At 43.0% G+C, this 24977-nt stretch overlaps 1 protein-coding gene across 4 annotated transcripts in view; it reads left to right on the plus strand.

The window, feature by feature from the left end:
- Positions 1-24977, plus strand: part of DGKG (diacylglycerol kinase gamma) — a 206065-nt gene that overhangs the window by 22180 nt on the left and 158908 nt on the right. For all 4 annotated transcript variants that reach the window (XM_036349800.1, XM_036349802.1, XM_036349803.1 and 1 more), the window contains exon 2: positions 18651-18965. In XM_036349800.1, coding sequence (XP_036205693.1) covers positions 18899-18965 — 67 coding nt within the window. In that variant the 5' untranslated portion in view covers positions 18651-18898. The remainder of the gene's footprint in view (positions 1-18650; positions 18966-24977) is intronic.

Here is a 24977-nt window from a genome sequence, read left to right on the forward strand (position 1 = left end):
TTTATAAACAAGAGTTTTTTTCTCTTCTCTGTCCTTTCTTCTCAATCAACCACATGAGCATCATTGTGCCCTGAGTTCTCCTGCCTCTGAGGCTTAGCTCACACAGCTCAGTACTACAGCTGTTATGGAAGCTCTGTGGTACCTCCAGTGAACTGTCAGTTCACTGAGGGCTGAGATCAGTCGTAATTCATCCCTGCATCCCTTTTACCTCCTAGTAGAGTATTTTACACATAGCAAGAAGTGGGTAAATATACAAGCATAATTGAATTATTATTTTAACCAAATGTTACAGGGAAAGATGGGATAAGTGGAAGATAGAAAATGCCCACTATGATGTACAAAATAACAATTCTGATATAGAAAAACTTCAGGTGCAGATAATTCCTTTATTTAACTATGGTGCATATTTACGCATCCAAATGCTGAAATTCACATAAAAATATATGATACTCAAAAAGTTACAAAAGGACATGTAATGCACATTGTTCATAATGTAATCCCACACACACTACATGTTTATATGTAATGCACATAGATTTGTTCTCCATACAATAACTGCTTGACTATCTATCTTTAAGTCAATGTGCTATAAGGCTCTAACCAACGTAGGTAAACTTTGAGAAGACTGACTTGGGTTGTGCTAGAGAAAATAGAAAGAAGCAGAATAAGACGATGAAAATATGAAATGTCCTTTATATTTTTAAAATTTTATAAAGAATACATTATTAAAAGAATTAAAACATTACAGGTAATAGAATCTCAATTTCTAATTTCTAATTTCCTTGGAGGTACCTATTATGTTGTGTGCATCCTTTCATCTCTCTCTCTTTTTTTTTTTTTTTGCAGTAACAAACATATATTTGCCCTATTAAAGTATTACATATAATTCTAAGTTTTTTAAAAAAATACCATTTCCTTTTATAAGTTCCAATAATTATAATAACTGCATAAGGAATATTCTGTTATTCTAATTTTACAAATGAGACTCTAGGGCTCGGCCAGATTAAGATTTTTTATTTATTTTATCTTTTTAAAATATATTTTATGATGTTTTACAGAGAGGAAGGGAGAGGGATAGAGAGTTAGAAACCTCGATGAGAGAGAAACATCGATCAGCTGTCTCCTGCACACTCCCCACTGGAAATGTGCTTGCAACCAAGGTACATGCCCTTGACCGGAATCAAACCTGGGACCCTTGAGTCCGCAGGCCGACTCTCTATCCACTGAGCCAAAGTGGTTTGGGCTAGATTAAGATTTTTTAATTATTCCAGAGTCATGGAGCTAGTAAATACCAGAACTAAAACAAACTAAGCCTTCCTTTCCATGAATAAGATATTTATCCATTTAGTCAGGTTTTCCTTTAGGTCCTTCAATAAATATTTATAGGTTTTTCCATAAAGGTCTTAACACATTTCTTGTTAGACTTATTCCAGAGTACATTTAACTTTTCAGAAAAAAGAGATATTTTTCTATTATGCTATATTTTATATTTGGTTATTGCTTATATAAAGGAAAACATTTTGTGCTCTTATTTTAGTCTTCACTGGAGGGTATGTTTTTCTTGATTTTAGAGAGAGTGGAAGGGGGATGGAGAGAGAGAGAAACATGGATCAGTTTCCTCCTGCATGCACCGCGACTCGGGATTGAACCCACAACCTAGCTATGTGCCCTGACTGGGAATCGAACCCGCAACCTTTTGGTGTACAGGACGATGCTCCAACCAGCTGAGCCACCTGGCCAGAGAAGCATTTTATTTTTTTTTAAATATATTTTATTGATTTTCTACAGAGAGGAAGGGAGAGAGACAGAAAGTCAGAAACATCGATGAGAGAGAAACATCAATCAGCTGCCTCCTGCACATCTCCTACTGGGGATGTGCCCACAACCCAGGTACATGCCCTTGACCGGAATCGAACCTGGGACCTCTCAGTCCGCAGGCCGACGCTCTATCCACTGAGCCAAACCAGTTTAGGCAGAAGCATTTTATTTTTAATATTGATTTCATATAGTCACTTTGCTAAAATTCTGTAATAATTTATGTTATTTTATTCTCCTGTTTTCTCTAGGCATACTATCATACCATTTAAAAATTGTGACAGCTCACCTTTTCTATTTTAATACGTACACCTCTTATTTCTTCTCCTCATTTAATTTAATTGTCTAGGACTTCTAGTAGGTTGTAGACATCTGAAAGCACATTCTTATTTTGTTCTGGATTTTAATAGTAATGCTTCTAATATTTTGCCATTTATCTGAATAAGTATACATTGATTATTTCCCAGAATGTCTTATTGTTTTTTATATATTTTGCTTAGTTTTATTTTTTTCCAGAGATATAATTGACATACAGCATTGTATAAGCTTAAGGTGTACAGCATAATGGTTTCACTTGCATAGATTGTGAAATGATTACTGCAATAAGTTTAGTTAAGATACGTCATTTCACATAGATACAAAAAAAAGAAAAGAAAAAATGTCATTTCCTTGTGGTGAGAACTCTTAGGATGTATTTTTTTAACAACTTTCCTATAGCTCATACAGCAGTGTTGACTATAGTCATCATGTTGTACATTACATCCCTAGTAATATTTTGCCACTTAAGTATGAAGTTTGCTGTGGGGTTTAAGCACATAGCTTTTATGAAATAAAGGATGTTCCATTTACCTTCTAATGTGTTTAGAGGTGTGTTTGCTTTTCTTTGATATTTTGATGTGAAATTTTACAGATTTTTTTCCCTGACTATATTGAGATTGTCATTTAAATTTCTCTTTTATTCTGTTAAAAAGTATATTATACTGATAGATTTTGTAATCTTGATCTATCCTTTCTTTCCTGAAATATGCTCTATGTGTTGTTCTTTTAACACTTTACTGGATTTGGCTGTTTAATGGGGTGGGGTTGCTTAATTTAGTAAGGAGGTTGGTCTATAATTTGTTTTTATGGGTGCTCTCCTTATTCAGATTTTGTAACCGGGTTATACTGACCTTATAAAATAAATTGTAACGTAACATCTTTTTCTGTGCTCTGGAACAACTTATGTAAGAGAAGAATTATCTGTTCCTTAATGATTCTTATAAGTTGCCCATAATACTGTCTGAACCAGGAAGGTCGGGCAAGGAGACTTTTGAATATTGATTCAATTTCATCTGTTATTATTGAACTAGCCAGGCTTTTCTACTTTTTGAATCACTTTTTTAAAAAATGAAAGTGTAATTGACATACAATTTTATGTTAGTTTCAGGTACAACAGTTATTCAACATTATACCTTTCAATGTGATTACAATAAGGTAGTAACCATATGTTACTACACAAAGTTATTATAATATCATTTTCTTTGGATAATTCCTTATTCTTGGTACTGTGTATTACATATGTATGATCTATTTATTTTATAACTGGAAGTTTGTATCTCTTATTCTCCTTCACCTTTTTAATCCACCTGCACCTCCTCCCCTATGGCAATTATCAGTTTGTTCTCTGTATCTACGAGTCTGTTTCTGTTTTGTTTTGTTTTTCTTTAAGATTCCACATGTAAGTTGATCATAGTATTTATCTTTCTCTGCATGACTGATTTAACTTAAGATAATACCCTCTAAATCCATCCATGTTGTTGCAAATGGCAAGATTACATTCTCTTTTATTGCCAAGTAATATTTCACTGTGTATATATACCACATCTTCTTTATCCATTCATCTATGGATGGACACTTGGATATTGCTATTAATGCTGCAATGCATATAAGGGTGCATTTACCTTTTGGAATTAGTGGTTTCATATTCTTTGGATAAATACCCAGAAGTGAAATTACTGAGCTGTTGAATCACTTTTGATCATTTATGTTTTCCCAAAAAGTTCCATTTCATTTAGGCTTTCTAATTATTCTCTCATAATTTAATAAAATCTCTTGCATTTATAGTTATGCCCCCTTTTTTATTTCTAATATTTCTGGTTCTAGCCCTCCTCTTCTTCCTACTCATATTCTTCTCCTGCTCTTCCTCCTCCTTCTCTTCCTCCTCCCCCTCCTCTTCTTTCTTCATCTATCTCTATTTCTATCTCTATATCTTTATCTCTACCTCTCTATCTCTCCAACCTCAAATAATTGTCTACTTTATTATTTTTCAACAACAATAAGGAGAGCTTTTGGTTTTATTCACAAACTGTTCAGTTGTTTTGTTTGGGGTGCTAGTTCATTACTTTCTGCCTTTGCCTTTAGTACTGCCCTCCTCAGCTTTATTTAGGTTTATTTTCTTCTTTTTTCTCAGTTCTTGAGTTGGAGGCTTGACTAATTTTTGTTCATCTTCTTTGTTTTCTGAGAAATTTGTTTAAGGCTCAAAATGTCCTTTAAGCATTGCTATAACCAAATTGCACATTTATTAGGATGATATGCAATGCTTTCATATTTTCATTTTCTTTTTAAAGAAGAAGTTAATGAAGAATATGTGGGGGTTTTAAAATTTTCATATTGTTGCAGATCAGATTTGCTGGTAAGTAGATTCTGAGATGGAAATTGCAGTGCAGGACTGTTATTAGCTTTAAAGGGAGTACTCTTGGGATCACCACTTGTGGAAGTGTAGGGACAAAGCAGGGTTTGGACTGGGATGGTCCTGCTGAGTTGTTCCCAGTTAGGGTGAGGGGACCAGGCCTTTATACTCCTCCTTTCTGTATAATTCAGTAATTGAATCCAGAAAGGGGACATGACCTTAGGCATGCTCTTTCCAGCTAAGGCAATTCCTGAAAAGGGTTGACAACAGAGAGCCGTCTGCCAGCAATACTCCCCAGCAGCTGGGGGAATAATCCTTCTTTCTAGATGAGTCTGGTTGGCACAATTCAACATCTACTACAAATACTTATAGTTTAACATTTTAACTAACTTTTGGTTGTTGACTTTTAGTCTGCATAAGACATTTCTCCCATGGATTCAAATACTTTTTTTTCACTTAGTTCCTGTGACTTCAGAGTATTTCATTAGATACACATACCAAAATGGATTTAACAATCCCATATTGTGAGACATTTAATTTGCTTGGAAATTTTTTGCTATTATTAACAATGCTGCTACAAATATCGTTGGAGTTGAAATCTTGTAGAAGTAGTAATAGTAGTCACAGAGGTAGTGCTGTTATTGCCCATAGTTACTTTCTTAAGATAAACTTATAGAAGTAAAATTTGAAATGTACATTTTAAGGCTATTGATATGTAGCGTTATTTTGGCAAATTTACTTCCACACCAGCAATGTTGGAGCATTTCTATTTTTGTGCTTTCTAATCAATAAGGATATTATCTAATTTGTTAACAATTCAATAAGGTAGCCATAATATCTTACTACTAGAGGCCCGGTGCATGACATTTGTGCACTAGAGGCGGGGGAGGGGGTGAGGCGGAGGGTCCCTCAGCCTGGCCTGTGCCCTTTTGCAGTCTGGGAGCCCTTGGGGGGATGTCCAACTGACAGCTTAGGCCTGCTCCTGCTCCCGTGAGCTGTGAGCAGTAAGCCTGGCTTCTGGCTGAGCAGCGCTCCCCCTGTGGGAGTGCACTGACCACCAGAGGGCAGTTCCTGCATTAAGGGTCTGCCCCCTGGTGGTCAGTGCACGTCATAGTTACTGGTAGTTCCACCAGTTGATTTGCATATTACCCTTTTATTATATAGGACTAGGGGCCCGGTGCACGAAATTCGTGCACTGGGTGTGTGTGGGGGGGGGGGGGTGGAGGGAGTGTCCCTCAGCCCAGCCTGCCCCCTCTCATATACTGGGAGCCCTTAGGCGTTGACCCCCATCACCCTCCAATCGCAGGATCTGCCCCTTGCCCAGGCCTGATGCCTCTGACAGAGGTGTCAGGCCTGGGCAGGGGACCCTCATTTCCCCCCATCACTGGTTCTGCCCCCAGCCCAGGCCTGATGCCTCTGGCCCAGTGTCAGGCCTGGGCAGGGGACCCCCAGACCCCTCCGATTGCTGGCTCTGCCCCTTGCCCAGGCCTGACGCCTCCGCCAGAGGTGTCAGGCTTGGACAGGGGACCCCTATCTCCCCCTGATCACTGGCTCTGACCCCCGCAAAGGGCCTGAGGCCTCTGGCCCAGGAATCATGCCTGGGCAGGGGACCCCCATCTCCCTCTGATCACTTGCTCCACCCCCCGCCCAAGCCTGACGCCTCTGACCCAGGCTTCAGGCCTGGGCAAGGGTACCATCATATCCCTCCAATCCCCGGCTCTGCCCCCCACCCAGGCCTGATGCCTCTGGCCCAGGCATCAGGCCTGAGGAGTTGACCCTCATCACCCTCCGATCACCAATCACCGGATCGGCCCCTTGACCAGGCCTGAGGCCTCCGGCAGAGGTGTCAGGCCTGGGCAGGGGATCCCCAGCTCCCCGCGGTTGCAGGCTCCGCCCCTGCCCAGGTCTAACGCCTCTGGCCAAGGCATTAGGCCTGGGCAGGGGACTCCCAGCTCCCTGCAATCTCCCGCTCTGCCCCTGCCCAGGCCTAACACCTCTGGCCATAGCATTAGGCCTGGGCAGAGGACCCACAGCTCCCCGAGGTTGCAGGCTCCGCCCCTGCCCAGGCCTAACGCCTCTGGCCTAGGCGTCCTGCCCGGGCAGCGGGGACCCGCAGTGGCAGCAGGGGGGCGCCGCAATCTTGCGGGCTCCGCCCCTGCCCCTGCAGGTCGCCTCTGGCTGAGGCGTCCGGCTCGGGCAGCGGGGACTCGCAGCTGCAGCAGCCCCGCGATCGTGGGCTCCGCTTTAGGCCCAGGCAAGGGACCCCTAGCTCCCGGGACTGCCAGCTTCGACCGTGCCCAGCTCCCATCCCTGGCTCCACCCCTACTTCCTGCTATCACTGGCCAGGGCGGCAAAGGCGCCTGATTCTCCAATCATGGCTGGGGGGCAGGGCAAAGGCGGCCCCAGGGCCGCCTTTGCCCTGCCCCCCACCTCTTAGCTCCCCCTGGGTTTCCGATCACTGTCAGTGGCAGGGGGCTTCTTCCTGCTTTCCCTTTCGCCTCCCTGCATTGTGCCTACATATGCAAATTAGCTGCCATCTTTGTTGGCAGTTAACTGCCATCTTAGTTGGCAGTTAATTTGCATATAGCCCTGATTAGCCAATGAAAAGGGTAGAGCCGTATGCCAATTACCATTTTTCTCTTTTATTAGTGTAGATTATTACTATCCACTGATGTACCATTTAAATTAATATAAAAATGGCATTTCCCAGGCTAAAATGATGGCACTAGATCCTATGTGGCAAGAGCAAAGAGTTGATGTCTAATATTTCTGGAAGGAAATGGGATTGCTGTTAGAGGAAGCCTTAAACATTATTTATTCCACTCTCTGCAATCATCAAATAAGAAACTTGAGGTCTAGAGAGTGGAAGTGACTTGCTCAAAGTGACCTACCTACTAACTATTAATACCTACCAAGAATAGAGCCATGGGCTCCAGGCCACATCATTCCTATTTGCTTGGGAAATGAACTTACCTTTCTTACCAGTTTCCAGAACCACATCAAGTTGTGGTGTTTCTGAACCTGAATTGATAAGCCCCTGTGAAATAGTTTAGATTTTGTGCTTTATTCAAGTCAGATCCTTTTTAAATTATGATAAATATATCTATATTTTCTTGATGACTGTCTTATGACAAGTACTGCTATGTGATTTCAGTGCCCCTGTTATCTTTGTATCACAGGGCATGATGGTGAGGCACACCCCCAGAATCAGATGATCTGAATGATTTGAATTCTGAATCCATCAGTTAATAGCCACACAACCTAGGGCAAATTATTTAATACTCTGTGCTTCAGTTTCCTAATCTTTAAAATGGGTATAATATTTTTATCTACCTCATAATACATGCAAATTGCTTAGGACAGTCTGGCATGTTGTACAGGTTAGCTATTATTAATGAGGTGTTTTTCAAGGTGGGCCCTAGACACCTCTGAAGTGGAAGGGACCATCCAGGAATATATTGCCTGGGATCAGAATGAGGTATAAGTGCCTGTGGGGTGCTGTTGTCCATGGTGCTGAATCATTGTTGCATGATTGTTCAGTAGGACATTGTTGGTTCTGTGGAGTTGGTGGAGGAAGAGAAACAGGACTGCCCAGAGCCTTCCACAAACAAAATCCTGGGCTCCTGGAATGAACCATAAAATGAACAATCCTTCCTAGGACTGAAAACCAGCAGAGAAACTGGAGGGAGTATGGGCTTTGCATTCAGGCAGATCTGGGTTTGAATGATATCTCAGCTGCCTGCAAAGAGTTTGATCCTAAATATGATGGCATAATAATACCTACCTTGAAAGATTATTTTGAGGATTATATTAATGAAGAACAGGTAGCAGATTCTCAGCAAGTAGTGACTATTGTTTATGTTGTTGTGGACAGCAGGCAGTGGAAGAAGGAAAGAGAAAGGAAAGAATAGAACGGGAGATCGGAGGTTGTCAGAGGAGGGAGGGGTGGGAGGATGAAGTGGAGAATGCTCGCGGGCCAGCTCACCACAAGTTCCTCCTGGTCCACAGGAACTTACCAACCTGAACATGCTTTCACACATGGTTCCAAACGTGAACATTGTCTATTTAGTGTGGTTTGGTGTGGTTATTGCTAAAACACATTCACACACAAGCACACATCACACCTCTGCCAACACAATACCTGGTACATTCCCAGTGTTGTCCTTTTCTAGACCTGCCTGCGCCCCAAGCCATGCCTCATAGTGTCTCTTTCTGGAAAGTTCCATTTCTGACATAGGGATGAGCTGTAGTGAGAATGGAGCTGTCACTTTCTCACCCTCTCAGGTTTTTCTGTTTGTTTTTGTCCTTTCACTTTATGTTAGGAAACTCCTATTATCTGGTCTATGCTTTCTTGAGATCATTTATTAGACACACAATGTCACAGGAAGAGTGTGAAACATAGATCCTGTTTGTAAAGAAAGGAAAATTCTGCAGGGAGTATGCCATAACATAAGAATTTTAGGAGCTAGGCATGATGACAGGCAGTCAAAGGCCCTGGCTTTTCTGTAATGTTTGATTGCTTCAGGAAAGTGGAAATTATTTGATCCATCCAGAGTCTGGCTGCCTTAGGGCCTCTTAAGGAGAAGGAATGACTTCAGCCATTCCAAGCTCCTCTTCTTAGTCCTGTCCCTTACATTAATGTAAAGCAATGGTTACAAAACACTGGCCTGCACTCGAATCTCTGTATGCCTGGGGTGGATTTAAAGAATTTGCTTTTCTTATCCTCCCAATGATGCCAGTACTGCTGGTGTGAGGACCACACTTTAGGAACCACTGATAGGAAATTTTACTTGCTATGACTCTCTTAAACATTTTACAAATAATTCTCATAACAGCCATGTGAAGCATGTATTAATTACTATTAGTATCCCCACTTAGAGATGAAAAACAACCTGTTTAATGCCTCATAATTGTTACGTGGTAGAACAAAAACTTGAATTCTGGTGTCTGTAATTCCAGTGCCTGACTTGTGTTCAGTTCTTTAGACAGAAGTCTCCCTGACTCTGGAGATGAGTCGTTCTCCTCTGGTAGTAATTTTGTGAAGGAAGCCTCCTGTCGCAATCCTCTCCCCAGCATCAGCACCTCAGCTGTGGAGTCCAAAGTCAGATTGCAGTGTTGGAATTTACGACCCCACTTCAGCATCCCCACTGTAGCGCCCCTAGTGGCAAAGCCAAGTGAACAGAAGTGGCACCAGGAGAACAGCAGTTTTTTTTGTTTTTTTTTATTGTTGTTCCAACTCTCATGTTTCCTCACACTTCCTGCATATTTTGCATTCTATTCCATTTCGTGATTATGTATTATATAATGTAGATTTTACCCCCCAAATAATATTGGCTTTCCAGGAACATGCCATGGTTTCCCCGCCAGCCTCCAACTTACCTTTCAGTTCCAGGATGAGGGTTTAAGCTTTCCATAGTTGGCTTATTGGTGGTATCAGCACCTAGCACAAGGCTTGGTCCTTTATGTACTCAATACTTATTCATCCAGAGGTTGTATGGTGAAAGGAAATTCTCAACTTTGGGACTAAACAAACTTGGGCTCAAATACCAGTTCTGTCTTACTTATTTTACATCTGCAAAATGGGCATTAAAAATATCCTCTTTGCCTGGTTGGTGTGGCTCAGTAGTTGAGTGTCGACCTATGAACCAGGAGTTCACGGTTCAATTCCTAGTCAGGGCACATGCCCGGGTTGTGGGCTCGATCCCCGGTGTAGGGTCTGCAGGAGACAGCCAATCAATGATTCTCTCTCATCACTGATGTTTCTATCTCTCTCTGTCCCTTCCTCTCTGAAATAATTAAAAAATATATTTTAAAAAATACCTTCCTCCCAGGGTTTAGTGACTGTTGCAGATAAAGTGCGCAAAGCACCAAATGTGTCATCTTCTATAAATGGAGGTTGCTGCTCTGACTTATTATAATGATTTGTTGCGTCGGTGAATAAGTAAATGAATGAATGACCCACACTCAAGCTGTGATGCCCCTGGGCTGTGAACACTCCTCAGATTGACAATATCTTCTTATGCCAAAGGCAGCCCCTTCAGGGAACACATCTCAGCTTCTATCAGCAGCCTGCAGGCCTCCCCTTGGTACTCACCCCTAAGCGCGCACACACACACACACACACACACACACACACACACACCTGGGCAGCTCTGTTGAGCCTAACATTTTGACAACTCTCCAAGAGCAGGGATTCTTATGTTACTCTGAGACCACTAATGGGATGCAAAGTCCTCAAATACAAGTAGCACACAATTCCAAGACTTTTATTTTTATGTTTGTATAAGGATTATATGATGGTAATTTACAAAATGAGGTATTAGGGATTACTCATATTTGCTATTCATAAACTCAAATTAGCTCATTACTAAGTACCCTGGAGACTCTAATTGGGTTATCTGTGAAGTCAGGCTGTCTCTAAATGCTCAGCAACTTCTGCCTCCTCATTCAGCCAGATGTTAGAATCCCGTGACCTGGAGAAGGTCACGTTGTTATTGCAATGTCAGGCTTGTTTTGAGTTTATTGTGGTGTTCAGATACTGCTCTTCTTGTCTTTTAATTCTTTTTAATTAGAAATTATAGTTTTTTTAACTTCATCATTATCTGATTAATTTGTGGAGGATATTTGATTAACCCAACAGCATGCATTAAAAGGTATTTTAGGCCTCTAATTTTCCAATTACTGGATTTTTAAGACACGAACATGTTCAAGCATGAATCAAGCATATTCTCTTACTAAACAGATACACATGTAATCTGCCCTCAAAAGTGCTTATGTGGTTGCTTTGATTATTTATGACTGCATATCTAACCACCCCCAAACTTAGTGGCGCCACAATCATTTTATTCTTCTGCATGATTCTTCGCATTGGGGTTCAGGTTTGGCTCAGCAGGGACAGTGGGCTCTGCTCCCCATCGTGTCTACTAAGGCTTTAAAATCCAAAAGGGCTCCTTGTCTTCCATGTCCAGCACCACAGCTGGGATGGCTTGGATGACTAAGAGCCAGCAGGAATGGCTCACCCAGGACCTTACACTGGGGGTTTCAGGCCTTGTTATCAGCAGGGTTGCTCAGTTCTCTGTGCAATACTAAGCCTCCTTCTGTCCATGTGGTCTTTCTGTCATCTCCCCAGCAAGGTGGCTGGGCTTCTGCATGGCAGTTCAGTGCTCCCAGAAACACAAAAGTGGAAGGCCTTCTTGACATTTAGGCCTGACACTGGCACAGGGTCACTTCTACTGCATTCTCTTGGTTAAAGCAAGTCACAAGCACAGCCCAGACTCAAGAAAAGGGGACTAAAAAGGGCATGCCTATCAGGATGAATGGTTTCTTGGAGACCACCAATGTAATCCTACTACAATTGATGAATTCAAACAACTTAAACAACTCCCAACATACTATCAGGTTAAGCATAATAAAGTGACTGTTAAAAGTTTATAGATTATAGTTTATAATTATACTGTAGGTCCGGTGCGTGAAATTCCAGCACTGTGGGGGGAGTCCCTCAGCCCAGCCTGTGCCCTCTCGCAGTCTGGGAGCCCTCTGGGGATGTCCGACTGACAGCTTAGGCCCACTCTCCACCAGCAGTCGGACATCCTTAGCGCTGCCATAGAGGTGGGAGAGGCTCCAGCCACCGATGCTGCACTTGCCAGTCGTGAGCCAGGTTTCTAGCTGAGCGGCGCTCCCCCTGTGGAAGCACACTGGCCACCAGGGGGTAGCTCCCGTGTTGAGCATCTGCCCCCTGGTGGTCAGTGTGCATCATAGCTACCAGTCATTCCTCCGTTCGGTCGATTTGCATATTAGCCTTTTATTATATAGGAAGTTTATAGGTAATTATCTTAATAAAATTTGTGCACTGATTATATGTTTTTTATTATAAGATAAGTGACTCCCAAATAATATTATCAATAATTTTATGCCAACTTGTGCCTTTTGTTCCTCTCTAATTCTTTGTGACCACCCAGTTCTTTTTCTACTGAGATAGGCAATCAGGTGTGGTAGGATCTTCTGCTCCACACAAATGGTCTTAGTCAAAAGGGTTCAGAACCACCTTTCAGGAAATGAACTCTTACAAATCTTGTAGTAGCTGGACCTTCAAAGCGGGCAGGAGACTGTTTTTACCCTGAAGGAGTTCAGTCTCACGGGGCCACTAGAGAAAAGCCCAAGGAGAGCAGAAAAGATATGCCCAAACTAGTGCAGGAAATTAAAGGGAGCTTCTTAGAGAACTTCTTTAATGTTTGAAGTGAACTCCAGAGGCCACATGAGCATGACTGAGTTGAAAAAGGATCAGCAGGAGCAAAACCCCAGAGATGGAGCAGTTATTAACATGTGACTCCCCACAAGTCTGGGAAGAGAGGAGTTTTTATCTTTCTAACTTTTAGTCATTCTTACCTTTTAAAAATATACTCATTATGGGTTTGTTATAAATCATCAGATGCATACAAATAAGCTCCCCCGATCTGATGCCATATTCATGAATTAATGTTTTTTATGAGAGCACAGAGGAGATGAAGAGGTGTTTGTTCCTGGATAATTGGCTATGGCTGATTCATTCAAATGAATAGAGACCCAGGGTGCAATTCAATGCCCATTGAATTTGCCATCTTCCTCCTGATTTGAGATTTCCATGCTGACATCTGTTCAGAAAAAATAGAGTTTGATCCAGTATGTGAAGTTGCAGAGCTAGAAAATGACTTAGAAACCATTATTCCCACCCCCTCGTTTTACAGACACGAACATTGAGGCCAGGGAGCTGAAGCTATTGCTGAGAGTGGAATAGCTGTATGGGCATAAAACACCCTCTTCCCATCCAAGCCTGACAATATCCAATCTGAGTGTTATTTAGGAAACTCTATTACTTTTTTTGTCTGTCAGTAAAGATGTGCAGGGTGGTAATAAGCAGACTGTTCATACTGTCATGAGCCTCCCAGACAAGAGCAATGCGTCAAGCTGCTGAAAGGAAAATGCTGGATGATGTCAGTAGGAGCAAGGCCTCTTGTATGTTAGCTGTCATCTTTATCAAAGGGCATAGAATCAGAGGGGGCTGTCATGTGAGAGGATGGTCAGCAGGTACCATTTGGAGTGCCAGGCAGCATTTCCTGCCTTTAACTTTTCCTGATGAAAATAGAGAATCGTATAGCCCCATTCACCAAGAAGCCAAGCACTGAGCTACAATGGCACAACGGAGATAATAACGTGAGTTTTTGTTGAGTTATTGCAACATATATCTCTTTATCTTGTTACCCCTTCTCAGCTCCTTCAGGGCTCTTATTCTACTCCCCTGTGTCTGCTCCAGATGCATTAGATGGCCCCATACTTCCCTGTACATATCTGTACCACTACTCTCACCAAGTCACATGTTAATTATCTTTTGGGGTATCTGTCTCTAACACAAGACTCTCAGCTACCACGATAGAGAAATAAAGAGGATCTATGGGAACACAGCTGGAAGAAGAGCTTAGTTTGCTCAAAGAGTTCAAATACCTATAGGAAAGAAGCAGAACCAGACATATGAGTAGTGGTTTGCTATGGGAAGGCAGGAGTAAAGGGCATTCCAGGTAGATTAAAGGCACGGTGTGTTTGTCAGTCCATTAACTACTGTTTGGGAGGTCTTATCATGCAACACCACTTGCTAAGAGTAGGGAATAGGTTGATTTGGCTGGAATGTGGAGCAGGTGGGGCAGGAGGTAATTGGGGTGAGGTTGGGGATGTGAGCTGTACCATGGATAAAGAATCTTCTGGAACTGGCTAAAGAGCTTGCTCTTTATCCTGGAGGCTAAGAGGGGCCTCTGGAGGATGTAAGCAGGTAAGTGTTGGAGTCAAACTTGGTTCTAAATGAGGAAGATCTCTTGAACAGATATGGAGTGATTCATAGGATACATGGTTAAGTGGAAAACAAAACAACGTGTGAAAGACAATCCACAGATGGATAGGTAGGTAGGTAGATGATAGATAGATAGATAGATAGATAGATAGATAGATAGATAGATAGATAGATGATAGATACCCAGAGGTGAGATATGTGTGTGTATACATGCATGTATTTCCTAACTCTGTCCCTTTCATGGCCTAAAACCAATGCCACCCTGGTAGCAATGATCACAACTAGTGCTCACACCTTGGTTTCAAATATGATTCTCCACTAAAAGAAATCAGGGCTTTGGAGAAATGGCTGATTTCAGGACTAGGACTGAGGAAGGACAAGATAAGCCTGAAACATTTTGTAGTCCCAGAAAATAAAGATGTGCTCACAGAATGATAGGTCTATGTCTAAAGAACAAAGAACCATGTCAAATGAGCTTTCACTGACCAAATCTGGGGCAATTCAAGAATCAAAAGAAATAATGATAGCAATGAATTATAACCCATTGAATAAAATAAGAATCCATTAATATAAGTAAATATATAAAATCTAAATACAATATACATTTATACATATTTATATATTATTTATATTCTTATATATTATGTTTATCCTATATAATAAAAGGCTAATGTGCAAATCAACCGAATGGCAGAATGACCAGTTGATATGGTGCACACTGACCACCAGAGGGGCAGCAGCTTTATGCAGGAGTTGCCCCCTGGTGGTCAGTGTGCTCCCACAGGGGAAGCGCCGCTCAGCCAGAAGCCAGGCTCATGGCTGGCGAGCACAGCGGTGGTGGCGGGAGCCTCTCCCACCTCCACAGCAGTGCTAAGGATGTCCAACTGTGCTCCCCACAGGGAGCGGGCCTAAGCCCTCAGTAGGACATCCCCTGAGGACTCCCGGACTGCAAGAGGGTGCAGACCCGGCTAAGCAACCTCCGTGAGTGCATGAATTTAGTGCACTGGGCCTTTAGTATTTAACATTTCTTTATACAATATGTAATATTTATAGTATAAATTAAAATGTATAAAGAAACTGATATAAAGAAGTAATGGAGAAAACTCTTCCTCAGTAGAATCCCAACTAATAAATAAAAAAGGAACAATGGGATTAGAAATTCACTATCATAGTAATAATTAATCCTGTCAAAAATCATCAGTGAATGCTAAACTAGTGGATAAAAGTTTGATGAGTAATTACAAAATTACAACAACCTGGAGCAGGATAAAATCAAGTACATAAAGACTTTGTACCCAATTGCACTCACCTGGTTGTTTAAGTCATATTGCTGTGTTGTATTTGCAATAGGATGATAGCAATGGTTATTTATTGAGTGCCCATGGTATGATAGGCATTGTGCTAGGTGGGGTTTGGGGGTAGATTTTTTGCATATATTACCTGAGTTAACCATAACAGTAACTCAGTGAAGTTTTTAATTAGCCTTCCCATTTTTAAGATAAAGAAACCAAGGGTCAAGAAACAAAAAATTTGTCTAATGTTAAATAGTTATAAGAATCATGGCCAGGATTCAGATCTCCTGCCTTCTGATTTTGAGTTTCATGTAGTTCTCTCATGCAGTGTGTCTCTGGGCCCTCTTAGAGTGCTATGCTTCTGAAAGTATGCAGAATACATATCAGAGAAGCATTCTTACACAAAAGCATTGGGCTTCCTACTTTCTCCTCACCATATCCACTAAATGCCTTGCCTCATTTTCTTCATCTAAAAGGGAGGAGGCATAGCTTCTTTTACATGGTTGTTGTGAGGACTACATTAGATAATAGATGTAAAGCATAGAGCACAGTGAGAAATAAGTGTTCAGGAGCAGTGGTAATACCAGTTGTAATGTTAAATTCCCTGGTATGATGGAAAATGTTTTTAAAGGTTACCCCTCAATTTTGGACTGAAATGAAAATCAGAGGCCAGATCATAAAGAGCTTTGTCTATCATGTAAAGGAGATTACATCCAATTCTATAGGCAATAGAAACCACTGAAGAATTTTATTACTGAGAGAGATATGATCTGGTTGGCAATTTAGAGCCAACCAAGGGGAGGAGAGCAAAACCCAAGGCAGGGAGAGCAGCAGGATGCTGTTGTCAGAAACCAGGCGAGAGAAGACGAGGGTCTGAGTCAATGGACCGCTGGTGTGATGTAGAGGAGGGAACACACAGTGGACAGTCACTCTCTGGGACTGGTGCCCAGAGTTGGCAGGAAAGGAAGGGGGACGTGCTCAGGCTGAGTATTGGTTCCTCTCAGGGCACAACCTGAATGCAGAGGAGAGGCAGGTGGGGGGCATGGGAAAGGGCCAATTTGGAATGGCTTGAGATGTACAGGGGAGTCCCAGTGACAGCTGGATATTCAGATCAGAGTGAGGAGAGAGTGCAGGTCAGAGCAGCATGCCTGGGAGTCACTGAATCTGTGGAGGAGGATGAGAACCCTAAGGGGAAGGATGTAGAATGAGGAGAGGGCTCAGAACGGGATTCTGGAAACTCCGCTATATAATGATGGCAAAAGGAGAGGCAGAGGAGACTGAGGAGGGACATTCATAAAGATAAAAGAAGCTCAATGTGGTTGTTTTGTGCCATGGCAAGGTCTTCAGAGAGAGAAAATGAAGTAAGGAAGGTCTGCAACGTGCCTGTTGGATTTGGCAATGAGGTTACTGGGGACCTTGGCAAGAGCAGGTGCCAAGAAGGAATCCAGTTGGCTGGTAGATTCAGGAGAGAATTGGACTTTTTAATGAGAGAAACTAAACTTGGATGCAGGCTTCTCACTCCCTGGTCATGCATTCCCACCTACTGTTGGAGAGCTCTGATTGATGGAAGGTCATTACAGAGCCCAAATCTCCCTCCAGCTCTAGTTTAGCCTTCCAGGTCCACTCTTCCAGAGAACTGTACAAATCTGTCTCCTCATTGGGTGGCTTCCTCCAGCTCCTCTGCCATTTCTCATGTGGCTCAGGCTCCCCAGATCTGCCTTGAAGTCCGATTCTCCACGATGGACCCTGTTTTGTTGAAACTGGGCTCATTCTTTGGTAACACTGGTCTTTATTTCTCCTCCTATTAGGTTGGTTGGTGGCTTTCCAACATTTTTTAAGCCTCAACTGAGAATAAGAAGTATATTTTAGCGCGAAGAGACTAGACAAAAATCACCTATGGATGAGGACAGTGGGTGGGGAGTGAGGGAGGAGGGTGGGGTGGGAACTGGGTGGAGGGGAGCTATGGGGGGAAAAAAGAGGAACAACTGTAATAATCTGAACAATAAAGATTTAATTAATAAAAAAAATTTAAAAAGAAGTATATTTTACATTATGATCATTATACACATGTATATATAACTGAAAGGAGATGTACTCTTTTTGTTTGTTTTTTGTTAATCCTCACCTGAGGATATTTTCCCCTGTTGATATTTTCCCCTGTTCGCAGAGTGAAAGGGAGAAGGAGAAGGAGAGAGAGCGAAACATTAATTGGTTATCTCCCGCACATGCACCCTGACCCAGGGCTGGGGATCAAACCTGCAACCCAGGTCCATGTCCTTGACCAAGAATCGAACCAGCCAGGGCAGGAGATGTAGTCTTATTTTCAATTCCATTTCATTTCATTTCATTCCATTCTCTGCTATTCTATGTTATTAAGTGCTAGTCTTGGCCCACCATGTTCATTTCACAACCCACTACACTGATTTAATGACTGACGGTGGGAGCCAGGGTGCTAGGCTCAGAGAATAAGATGTTAAAGTGTTTGTCAGACTCCATCTCTCTCTCCTCCTTCAGGATCTTCTGCACTGGGCCCACAGGCCTGCCCTCTAATCACTTCTTTTATGGTTCTGAGAGGAAAGAGAGCTGCTTCAGTCACTAGGATGTAAGCCAGGCTTGGGGGGTATTTGCATTTCCAGAGTGACTCATCAGAGGATGGTGGGCAGCTCTAAGGTGGGATTTAGAGTCAGTGGAGGAGAGAATGGCTCATCTTTCAAATCACCCCACAGAGGCTACTGTCCTTGTACTTACATGAGGCATCCAGCTGCCTGAGGCATTTACAACCTCCTTTCATAGGAGACATTTAAAATTTCTCCAAGTTTAAAAGTATGGCTACCTATTCCTACAGGCCACCTATCCCCACCTGTCAGACACCTGTCTGGGGTTGTGCTGGTCTTGTCTCCATGACCTCCTCAGGCTTCCCTGAGGAAACATCCTTCCCCTGAGAACCATCCCATCCTAAAGTCTTCCAGCAAAGGAAATTTGGGGATTTTTAAATAAGAAAAGATGCCTTATGTGTTCCAGCGCTCTCATTCATAATGCCTTTTCTACTTCTGCCCAGGGAGAGCAAGGGTTTCTGGATTTACCTTGACTGCAGATAGAAGGATGTTCCCTGAGGAATAGCAAAGGTCTTCGCTCATCTGCTGGAAGGTACCCACTGCTGCCATAGACACTTTGGTCCTCGAGAAATCTCCCGGAGGGCTTGTCCATCGCATACCTGCAATGAGGCAGGCCCTGGCCTGGGCCTCGGCTTCACCCTGGTGAACAAAACTCCATCCCCAGCCTCAAGCGCTCATACCCAGCTTAAAGATGAGTGAAGAACGCTGGGTCTCCCTCACTTCAGAAGAATTTGACCAACTCCAGAAATATTCAGAATGTGAGTAAATGGATTGAGCCATCTGGGGTGGGACTTACTCTAGACTGAGGAGAACATTTCTACAGAGCAGAGCAGAAAGCCACAGAGAATGAAGTCAAACCTGACAGCTTATATTTTCTTATAAGCACAATTAGTGTCTTAAAAATAAATAAAACAATTATCTTTACACTCTGTAAATGATATGTGCTCAGCATAGAAATTTAGAATATGCAGGAGAAAAAAAATAAAGACTAGGTAAAAAAAAAAATCACAGCTAAACTCAATGACCATTTTGGACATACTCCTTCTGTGTTCATTGCTCTACATGGTGAGTTCCTGAATATATCTTTATTTCAGCCTGCAATTTTCACCTAAAATAATATCGTTAAGTATTTCCTCAGATCATTGAAACCTCTTCATAACATAATTTTGAAGGGCTGTAGGCTGTATGGTTACAATGTTAATCATGTGCTCTAATATACTTGTGTTTGGACTCAATTTTTCCCCCCAATAAGATACAGACTTCTGATGCATGTCTTTTTCTTAACTTTGTTCTGGAAAAGCCTGGACTTTCCAGTGGGGCTCTTGGTTGCAGTAGTTGCACCCAGGAACAATTCCTGTGCAGCAAAACACAGTGGTGGCTACACCCACATTCACACTCGGCACACAGCTGTGCCCCACACCCCCCAGGCCTCTGCCAATCCTGACTAGTAACAGGAATCTCCCCAGACTGTGGCAGAACTCCAGCTGACCATTGCACTCTGAACACGTGGTGACCATTATGATTATCACCCTTGATATCGTGTGGCACCCATGTTCCACTCATAGTCTTACAGAGCTTTTACCTGCACTGCAGGCCCCACCCCTTTGTACTAATCACCTCTCCTTCACGTTCATTGTCCTGATGCTTTTGTGAATCTCTAGGCCTGTAGCATGTTGACCTGCCCTACAGATCTTAACCTGGTCATCTTACAAATGCCCCTTTGTCAGCCTTCCCCTCTCCCCCAGAATAGACAGCCCTGTCCACAGCACTAGTCTGGGAGTCAGAAGGTCAGGCTCAGTGCCAGCACTGGCTCTTGCTGTCTCGGCATCCTGTGGTGCAAAATGAGAGGGTTGGACTAGATGGTCTTCCTGTGGTTCCCCCACCTATACCTAACACTCCATATGCTCCCAAGGTCAATAGAAGTTCTCTCTCCCAGTACCCTGGAGCCCATGGCCTCTTGTCTGACCTCAATGGGTTTAGAGAAACTATATAATGTAGTGACAAGGAGCAAGACATTGCCCTCCAGGGTAAACTTCGTTCAATTCAGTCTGCTCTGTACCAGGCTCTGTACCAGGCCCAGGCAGCAAAGTGCCAGGCCCTGTCAGGATGAATAAGAAGCACAAAGGGAAGGCTTGTCCTTGAGGAATGAAACTAATGGAAGCCAGCAAACATACCTGTGAATCTGTGGGAAATGGCAACATTAGGATGCAGGGCTGGTGGGGTGGTTTGGGAATGTTGATTTTAAGATGGCGATGACACATCTACTTCTGCATTTGTATGTGCCAGGCTCCAGGGAGCCAGCAATGAATGAGACACAATCCTGCTGTAAAGAGCTCCCAGCCCAGTGGGGGAAGACAGACAGGACTTAAACAATGATGTTCAGTATGACAGGTACCAGTGAGTGGGGAGCACAAAGGAGGAGACCTAGTTCAGCCTGAGGGGGAGGCTTTCAGACTCCAGAAACACTACTAGGAGGGAGGACATTCCAGGTAGAGGACGTGACTTGGACAAGACAGGGGGTAAGACAGGTAGTGTTCACGAACTGTAAAATACAAACAAACAAACAAAAAAAAACCTGCAAGCAATTGCCAGGCTAGGAACTTTGAGTTCATGTTGGTGGTGTGGGGGAAGTTGGGCAAGAAGTGGAAAAGTAAATAGGACCCCATCCTGGGGGTTGCAGCTTTTTAAGTGGGACATCCTGTGGGCCCCAGGAAGGTAGGTGGTGGGCTTGGGTGGAAATGAGGGTTAGGCTATAGCTCTGACTTGGGAATCCTTGCGTAGAGACAGCAGGAAAGAAAAAAATAGGAGTGAAGGCCCTTCAGAGAGTAAGAATGTGAGGAGAGAAATGAGAGGATGGATATTGGGACATAGTGCATGCCTACCACTGGGGGTCAAAAAAGGAAAAAGAGTTCGTAGGAGACACACAGAGAAAACCCAGCAAGACAAACTAGTGAACGAACAGTACTGGTTGAGGCAGCTAAGGGGCAAAGGGGGTCCAAAGGTGACAAAGCCATCCAAGAGGCAGGGGGTGCAAAGAGATCAGAGTATCTGGTAGGATCTGGCTCCTTTGTGGTTCTGGTCTTTCAACCATCAAGCTTTGTCTTTCTCAGACCCTTCCTCATTTTGGCCTAGAACTGGGTGAGGTGCTCTGGCACCATTGTTCTAACAGGAGATGGGGGGGAAAAAAAGATTTAGTTCTTGGAAAATGATTAATCCTTGGAGGAAACCCTGAAAAAGGCACTTGTACCAATTTTAGACACATTCTGGTATTCAGTCAGATTGCATTGCCATAGCAACAGCTCTTCCATAACCACTTATACAGGAGCTTTACAATAGCAAAGTAACTGAAGTGGACAGCCTGAGAATTGGTAACTTTTCCCAGCGGGGTTTCCAGGTGGGAGAGCCCAAGAATATGAAGGCAAGATGCCTTGGTGTGTTCTGTTTATGTAGCATAAACCCTGTACCTTCTTTAGTGGCCTTTTATCGCAGGAGAAGCCATGTTAAAACTGCCCTTGGGAACATATGTATTAATTTTATACTAGAGGCCCGGTGCACAAAATTCGTGCACAGGGTGTGTGTGTCCCTCAGCCCAGCCTGCACCCTCTCCAATCTGGGACCCCTCAAGGGATGTTCAACTGCCCAGTGGGATCGGGCCTAAATGAACAATCAGACATTCCTCTCACAATCCAGGACTGCTGGCTCCCAACCGCTCGCCTGTCTGCCTGCCTGATTGCCCCTAACCACTTCAGCCTGCCAGCCTGATCACCCCCTAACCACTCCCCTGACAGCATGATTGATGCCTAACTGCTCCCCTGCCAGCGCGATTGCCCCCAATTGCCCTCCCCTGCTAGCCTGATCACCCACAACTGCCCTCCCCTGCCAGCCCTCTTGTGTCCACATGGGGGCAGCCATCTTTGACCACATGGGAGTGACCATCTTGTGTGTTGGAGTGATGGTCATTTTGCATATTACCTCTTTATTATATAGGATGTTTAATTACATATGTACACACATATATATGTATACCCATACATAGAGTTGGCAGGAAGCTTAATGTGAATCAGTAGTGTAAAATACTTGTCAAAAAAGATAATGTGATATTAAGACATTTTTTTGTTACAAAATAAAAACAAGTGCAAAATTTGAAAAACCAGAAGATGAAATTAAAAGGTACTCATAATCCCATCTCCCAGTGGTAACCACTAATATTATATTAAAAATGCCCAGCTGGCATGGCTCAGTGGTTGAGTGTCAACCTATGAACCAGGAGGTCATGGTTCAATTCCTGATCAGGGCACATGCCTGGGTTGCAGGCTCCATCCCAGTGTATAGGCCTGCAGGAGGCAACCAATCAATGATACTCTCTCATCATTGATGTTTCTTTCTCTCCCTCTCTCTTCCTCTCTAAAATCAATAAAAATATATTTTTGAAAAGTATATACAGGGTGTCTCAAAAAATGTATACACACTTTAATAGCTGATAGCTCAATTTTGAAAATGAAATGTATTTTAATAAACACTGCCTTTATAATTATTCAAAGTGTGATATATACATTTTGGGGGGCATCCTATATGTTAGGCCAGTGGTCGTCAAACCGTGGCTCACGAGCCACATGCAGCTCTTTGGCCCCTTGAGTGTGGCTCTTACACAAAATACCACGTGCGGGTGCACACGTACAGTGCAAAGTTGACTTAAAACTTTAAGTAAAGTTTATTAAGTTAATTTTAGGACACGTTGTGGAGTGAAAGAAGACGTAGTGTCGAGGATTGAGAAAGGTATGTTGAGATGGTTTGGACATATAGAGAAGATGAACGAAAGGAGATAGGCGAAACAAGTATACAAGACGAGTGTGGATGGGAGAGTTGGAAGGGGTTGACCTCAGCGAATGTACCTCAATCAGATTGAGGATGTTTTTAGCAAAGGCCAGCTTAGGAGCACCCTAATTAAGTTAATAACAATGTACCTACCTATATAGTTTAAGTTTAAAAAATTTGGCTCTCAAAAGAAATTTTAGTCGTTGTACTGTTGATATTTGACTCTGTTGACTAATGAGTTTGCCGACCACTGTGTTAGGCTATTTGTATGCTGTTTTCTTCACCCTAACAATATGTTTAAAGTATCTATTGATGCATCAAAACAACTTCAAAACTTGGTGGGTTAAAGCAACTGTTTTGTTTTTCCCCATGATTCTGTGACTCAGGAGTCTGCACAGGACACAGCAGGGATGACTAGTCCCTGCTCCACACTGTTTGGGGCTTTGGGTGGGATGCCTCATATGATCCAGCATGTCTGATTCCTCACATCCTGGTGCCTCGGTGATCCGCCAAGGGGCTTCTTTCTGTAAGCACTTTCTTATCTCCCAGGACCTCTCTGTGTTGGCCTCTCTTCCCAGCAGGGTACCCTGGACTTTTTACACGTGGCTTGGGCTCCAAGAGCATAAAAGCAGCAGCTGCCAGGCCTTTTTGACACCTGGGCTCAGAGGGACCTGGGTGGAAATGAGGGTTAAGCTATAGCTCTGACTTCGAAATACTTGTGTAGGGACAGGAGGAAAGAAAAAAATAGAAATGAAGGCCCTTCAGAGAGCAAGAATGTGAGGAGAGAAAGGAACTCTCTCCACATTCCATTGGTCAAAGCAGTCCCAGGCCTGGCCCAGATTCAATGCCATAAAGGAATGGACTCCACATCCCCTGGGAGAGTGACTCACACAGGGAGGGGAAGATTGATGACAGCCATCTTTGGAGACCAGCTAGCACCCAATATAATGCATCATGTGTTCTTGTATCATGCAGCACTTTTCAAAAGCTTGGTTTTTAGTGGTTGCAGAGATTTCTTTTGAATACATATACATTATTTTATTTAACCAAACCACTGATCGTGATCTTAGAATCCTATATAATAAAAGGCTAATATACAAATTGTCCCTTCAACCAGGAGTTCAACCTGGAGTTTGACCAAGGGGCAGGACCAGTCCTACAACTGCCCGAGGCCCTTCCCCGCCGGCCGCCCAGCCGATCAGACTCCACTCATGCACGAATTCATGAACCGGGCCTCTAGTGTATTAATAGACTCATAGTGTCTAGTAAAGCGAACTGATATCCACATTCTCTCCTGCCCTGATCAGACCTCTCAAGGGAACTGAATTTATTTCTGGGCATCAGGGTTTACCATGATTATGGACAAACTGGAACTTGTTTGAGAAGTGCCACCAGAATGGTGAGGGGCATCCCAGCCTGAAGTGGCTGAAAATACTATGCATATGTACTGGATAAGGTCAGACTCAAGGAAAAGTGTATTAAACTAGCTACAGTGCTATTGCAGGGAGGGGGTGTTAAGCTAATTTGAAATGCCTTCAAGAAGTAGTCCTAGGACTAATGAGATGAAATCATTGAAAGAAAGACTTTAAAGTAAGGAATACATTGATTCCCAGTGGTCAAACCTGCCCAAGAGGAAACACAATTGACTTAAAAGCAAGTGAGTTTCCTTTCCCTAAAACTGTCTGGGCAGAGTTGGCTGAGACAGACACTACAGAGGAGATTAGAGCATTAGATGCCTGGTTGTTTAAATGACCTTCAATAGCCCTTACAATATGTAGTTTCTATGCTTAAACAGGTTGCTTTTCAACCTCAGGGGACATGAGCATGTGGGGATTCCTCCTACTCAACCTCCCCTAACAGCTTCAGAAATATAATTGGCTTATTGTCCTTCTAATCCTGATATTTGGGTGTTGGGGAGTTTTCATCCGTTTTTTTTTCTCCCAATTATTTTTTCA

Source organism: Myotis myotis, unplaced genomic scaffold (assembly GCF_014108235.1).
Source record: "Myotis myotis isolate mMyoMyo1 unplaced genomic scaffold, mMyoMyo1.p scaffold_m19_p_2, whole genome shotgun sequence".
Lineage (NCBI taxonomy): Eukaryota > Metazoa > Chordata > Mammalia > Chiroptera > Vespertilionidae > Myotis > Myotis myotis.